A 5,725-nucleotide genomic window follows, 5' to 3' on the forward strand; every position below is an offset into this window, starting at 1 on the left:
TTTATGGCCCTCTGGCTCCTGTGTGCCACTGTCATCCAACCGCTGGGGGGCAATACTGCCAAATATTTGGTTTTCAAGCAGCCTTCCAGGCATTATTTTGTTTTACGTCATTGCTGTGCGACTGGAAACGACCGATAATAAAAAAGGAAGCTATTGAAAACGTTGACTAAATGGTCGAACATACTGCCTTCTATTGGTAAAGAATATAATATCAACATGATTTATGAAAGACTTTGTCTATCCTTGTAGAAAGGTGTTTAGAGGTTTGCATTTTGTAGAGTTTGGAATTGGATCATGGCAAACGTAGAAAACTGATGAGCAGCTAGCGTTAGCTGGCAAGCTAGATAGCCTAACAAATTAGCATTCAATGAAACTTGAAACGTTACAATGTTTCCCTAGTTTATTATGTATTCGAGCTCTAATAAGTACCTGTTAGTTCAATAAGTATTATATATTTGTTTTACAAGCATGGCACTCGACAAAGCTGCACTCCCCTTAATCTCACAATCAATCAATGGCGCTTGATACTGGATTATGTTATTGCGGACTGATTTAGGCTAGACAATGACGCTGTTGGCTTCCCCTTGTCTCTTCTCCTAGTTGGGATTTGAGTAACACCGCCAGGGAGCGATGAGGATTCGGCTGCAGGGCTCAGGCCACGCCGCTGGCCTCCTCGCCGAGCTCAACCACTGCCGTCTGTCCCGCCTCTTCTGTGATGTCATCCTCCAGGTGGGGAGCCGCGCCTTTGCAGCGCACCGCGCCGTGCTCGCGTGCGCCGGAACCCACTTCCGCAGCATGTTCTCGGGCAGGGGGACCCAGATCGGAACCTCAGGAGCCACGACAACATACACTCTGGATTTTGTGTCACCGTCCAATTTTGAGAAGGTGCTGACTTTCATCTACACTGGAGAGATCTTCACAGACCTGATAGATGTAGGAGTGCTGTATGAGCTGGCAGAGAGGCTGGGGGTGATAGAGCTGGTGAGGGCCTGTCACGCTACCTTTCCTGACCTGCAGCAACCGGGCTCTGGCTCTGCAGACTGTGTGGTGGATGGAGACCTGGACCCTGACATGGTTGCTGCTGCAGCTACTGCTGCTGGGTCATCCGTGTGCTCATCCTCTGCAGCGTCTTGTTCCTCCCTGTCATCATCTGCTGGTCCCTCGGCTGCTCCTACTCCAGCGGCGGCCCCCTCACCTCTCCCCCAGGGCAGCAGGGTGGCCAGGCTGGGCCGGGGTGGTGGACACACAGCCCCTCTGTCCCTGTCCCTCAAAGCAGAGGACGTCCAGTCTCACCTGGGCTATGGACAGATGGCCGAAGACAAACGGGTACAGCTGACAGGAGATCAGCAGAGTTCAGTAGACATGTCCACTGTAGCTGTTGAGGCTACACCTGGACCTCCCCTGCAGCTGAAGACTGAGGAGGTGGTGGTGGGAGACGGGGTTGATAACGGTGAGGAGGAACAGATGGTAGTTAGTGGGAGTAGGGCTGGTTCTGTACCTCCATGTGTATCTGACTCCTGCTCCTACCCTGACTCATCAGCCCAGCTGGGAGGGGACATCTGTGGGGTGAGGGAGGCCCCTTCGTCCTCCTCTGGCGACCCCCTGGACAGCCTGCAGATGGGAGTGGTGGAGGCTGGGGTGGGAGGTGTGAGCTCTGACCATGCAGGGGTCATCTTTGGGGGGGGGGGGGAGGATGAAGACGATGATGAAGAGAACGAGGAAGAGAGAGAGCATTTGCAGGGAGATGAAGAAGGGACTGATGGAGGAGTGGACCAGTGGAGACAGCTGGCTGGAGAGATCATCGAGTTGAGCGATGGTGAGAACTACATGGAGGAGGAAGATGAGGAGGAGGATGAAGACGAGGACTTGGTGTGTGTGGAGAACGGAGCAGCGGTCAGTGCAGGGGGTGTGAACACTGGCCAGGTGTCATCGGTGCAGGGTATAATGGCATGTAAAGCCTGTGGAATGGCACTGTTGGCCGACTCTGCTTCCCTGAGGGCCCACGCAGAGACCCACCTCACTGAGACAGGGGCCTGCAGGGTGTGTGGGGCATCTTTCCCCGGAGACCGTGGCGCCAGCATCACCCACGCCTTGTCCCATGTGGTGTTCTCTTGTGACATGTGTCATCTCCAGTTCAACAGCCAGGCCAAGTTGGTACGCCACCGGCGCCAAGCTGCAGCCAGGTACACCCTCCCCAGTCAGCTCCACAACACTACCCAGGGGCACAACGGGGAGCTGCAGTGTGCTGTCTGTAACAAAGCCCTCACCAAGGACTTCCAGGTCAGTTTGGTTTGCTCCACTTTTCCTGAGTGATTTTGCGTTTTGGCTAATGGTGGCGGTAAAATATATAGATTGACATAGCTCCATTAAATTCATTGAACTTCGAGCATACCTATTGCATCGAGGTGGCTAAGACATCTATTTTCCCTCCTTGTATTGTTGACATACTGTCTCTCTCCTTCCCCCAGGTCATCAGGGATCACCTGCTGAGTCACGTGTCCGTCCAGTCACTGAGCTGTGGTGTGTGCCAGCTACCCCAGCCCTCCCTATGTGCCCTGCTGTGGCACGCCCTCACCCACATCTCCCTGCCAGTCTACTCCTGCCCGCTCTGCGCCTGCGGCTTCCTAGATCGCCCTCTGCTGGACAGACACATGTTCCTGCATGCTGAGGAGGCCGCCACTGACAGAGAGGCCATGAGGGCTCATAAAGCAGCCGGACCAGAGGGAGAGGAGGAGCTGCGTTGCTTCTTATGCCCACAGACCTTCCGCTCTGCCTCAGCTTTCCAGTACCACCTGAGCTTTCACACCAATGAGGCCCAGGGCAGCCAGGGGTGGGCAGGGAAACGAAAGGCTGACCAGATAGAGTACCCTTCCTCCTGCTCCTCCTCCTCCCCCCTGGAGGCAGGCAGCCTGGGGAAGCTGGGCAACATGGGCTTCGGCCTGGGATCCTTCAGCCTCTCAGACAAGTTGCTCCAGGGGGCCGTGGCAGCTGGCTTTCCCACAGGCCTTCTGTCCAATGGGAACTCCTTGGGTGGCACCATCCCCCGGGAGAAATGGTACCGCTGTCGCTTCTGTGGCAAACGCTTTGCCCACTCTGGCGAGTTCACCTACCACCTGCGCATCCACACTGGGGAGAAGCCGTACCAGTGCAAGGTGTGCCTGAGGTTCTTCCGAGGGCGCTCCACCATGATCTGCCACCTGAAGACCCACGCCGGGGCACTCATGTACCGCTGCACCATTTGCGGCCTATACTTTTCCACGCTCAAGCTGGTGTCCTCACACATGGACATCCACAAGGACCACCTGCCTCCAGACTTCAACATAGAGCAGACCTTCATGTACAACGACCACTCCAAAGAACCCCTCCCCGCCCTGGACACCTGATCAGCTACTCCTCTGGTGTCTCTTTCACTTCCTTTTCTTCCCTCAGTCTCTTTGTCTGCCTGTCTCTCGCCCATTCTCTCCCTCTTTTCCACTCACATTCAATACCTCTTTCTGGTTGTGGACCATATCTATAGCCGTGTAGAATGTATTTCACTTGTTTTATGTCTGTATTTCAGATGGTATTATGGATCGAAGAGACCTGTTTTGTAGCATAGTGTAGCCGGAAAGGTAATCTTTTCTTGGAAGAAGCTTAGCCACTTGGTGGCAGTATATCTATTGTGGTCTATGGAAGGAAGGACGTGCTACTGTTTACTGACTATTTTCAACGCAAGTCCATTGGCTTTTCCTAAGTTGCTGTCAAACGTTGTCTTAAGTGTCTTATTACTCAGTTTTACAAAAAATGAATTACATTTTTCTATCACTGTATGCATTTTGTCAGTTACGTGTACATCCATTTTTATATTAAACATGTGACAGACCATTCATGTATGTCTGAGTGAAACAATATCTGCCACGCTGCACCAAGCATATGTACCCATTAACATGGGTTAAGTGTACCTGACCCATCATACTTTGTAACTGAAGAATGGGAGGATGAATGAGGCCTTGCTCTATCTGTTCCCTAGGAAACCATTTAGGTACATCTTCCTCAAAGCATTTATGTAGTGGGGCGGCAGGGTAGCCTAGTGGTTAGAGCGTTGGACTAGTAATCGGAAGGTTGCAAGTTCAAACCCCCGAGCTGACAAGGTACAAATCTGTCGTTCTGCCCCTGAACAGGCTGTTAACCCACTGTTCCTAGGCCGTCATTTAAATAAGAATTTGTTCTTAACTGACTTGCCTAGTTAAATAAAGGTAAAAATAAAATAGTGATAGACTATAATGCAGACATTATATAGTAGTTCATGTGTTACTGATCAGATGGTATGAACGGTAGTTTCCAACCAGAGTGCCATTTAGTCACAAGAGTTTTAAAAATCACGTCTGCCTTGTCTCAGCATTGTCTCAGCATTTCAAAGTCTGTGTTTTGTAGACTTGTGGTCCTTCAAGTGCTCACTTTGGGCATGATGACATTTAAACAACTATTTGGTGTCTCACCTCAGTCGGATTAAACTATTTATTATATTTATTATTTTATGTACTTTTTTTAATGAACTATGAACGTTGGCCTTTATATCTCGTTTCTAGTTCTGGAAAGAATAAAGTAAATATAACAAATGTTGATCTCACTGTCTAGTTACTTTTCGCTCCTAACCCTAATGCTTTGTTTTTTCTTTATTGTATTTGATCTGTTATGTTTGCCACAGAATACATTCATCATTACATTTTAATGATGCATATGCATTTATGCACAATTTGCGTGTTTATCTAGATCCTGCTGTAGGGACTGGTGACCTTTGAACCTGTAATGCTGTTCTGTTCTTGGTATGCTGCTTCCTCCCATTGTGCTGTATGTGAAGTGAAACCTAAGCCTTTCTCCCTCTTATTACCATGTCAACATCGTTAAACCAACATAAAATTCCTTCCGGACTTCCCAGTGAAAGCAAACTTCGGCAAGTATTCAACTAAAAAATGAGGACCGATTTTGTACAATCAGACCTGTGTTGAAATAATACTCAGGGTATTTTTTATATTACGTTCAGACATTTGGAAGTATTTAGATATTTATTTGAAAAGACAAGTAGTTGGAATAATTGGAATTATTTGGAAATACCCACACTAACATGCATTTAATAACGCATGCATTTGAAAATAAGTACTTAAAAATAGTAGGCTATTTATAGGAAATGTAAACACTTTCACTGTTGATTTGGGACAGATTTGAAAATACTCAAACAGAAAATAAGTATTTAAGTAACTAATCAAATATAATTTTACCCAGGTCTGCATAAAATAAAAGTTATACCATTTTAAGAGATGTTTTCCAGATACAGATTAAACCTAGTCCTGGACTGAAAAGTTTATTTACTGTAATGGAGAATATCCATTGAAAGTGCTATTTAGTCCAGTACTATGCTTAATCTCTGGGAAACCAGCCCATCAAAAATGTAAAGATCTTGCATTGTTACACACCACATAGGTGCAGTGAAATGTGATGTTTTAAAAGGTCAGTCATAGTAGTAAGGCAGCCCGTAGCAAATTAGGGTTAAGTGCCTTACTCAAGGGCACATTAACAGTTATTTTGCACCTTATTGGCTCAGGTATTTGAACCAGCGACCTTTTGGTTACTGGCTCAACACTAGGCTACCTGCCTCCTACTATGGGAGCTATTCATAATATTGCCTTTATTTTTCCCTATTGTAAATAATCAAAAGGGGAAGTTGATTTTGATATTAACACAATCA

General features: G+C 47.8%; 1 protein-coding gene across 1 annotated transcript; it reads left to right on the top strand.

Annotated features, from left to right (window-relative positions):
• Positions 1–83: 83 nt before the first annotated feature.
• On the top strand, positions 84–4,582 carry LOC124032235 (zinc finger and BTB domain-containing protein 39-like). Its single transcript, XM_046344481.1, has 3 exons — positions 84–196; positions 601–2,280; positions 2,469–4,582. The coding sequence occupies exons 2-3, from the start codon at positions 631–633 to the stop codon at positions 3,381–3,383; spliced, it is 2,565 nt and encodes an 854-aa protein (XP_046200437.1). The 5' UTR covers positions 84–196; positions 601–630; the 3' UTR covers positions 3,384–4,582.
• Positions 4,583–5,725: the final 1,143 nt, after the last annotated feature.

This window comes from Oncorhynchus gorbuscha, linkage group LG03 (assembly GCF_021184085.1).
Source record: "Oncorhynchus gorbuscha isolate QuinsamMale2020 ecotype Even-year linkage group LG03, OgorEven_v1.0, whole genome shotgun sequence".
In the NCBI taxonomy this organism is placed as follows: domain Eukaryota; kingdom Metazoa; phylum Chordata; class Actinopteri; order Salmoniformes; family Salmonidae; genus Oncorhynchus; species Oncorhynchus gorbuscha.

Excerpts from the sequence above, each read along its gene's own strand:
- LOC124032235 (XM_046344481.1), top strand. The coding sequence starts at position 631 with ATGAGGATTCGGCTGCAGGGCTCAGGCCACGCCGCTGGCCTCCTCGCC. Across the intron at positions 2,281-2,468 it reads CCCTCACCAAGGACTTCCAG|GTCATCAGGGATCACCTGCT; the intron begins GTCAGTTTGGTT and ends TCCTTCCCCCAG.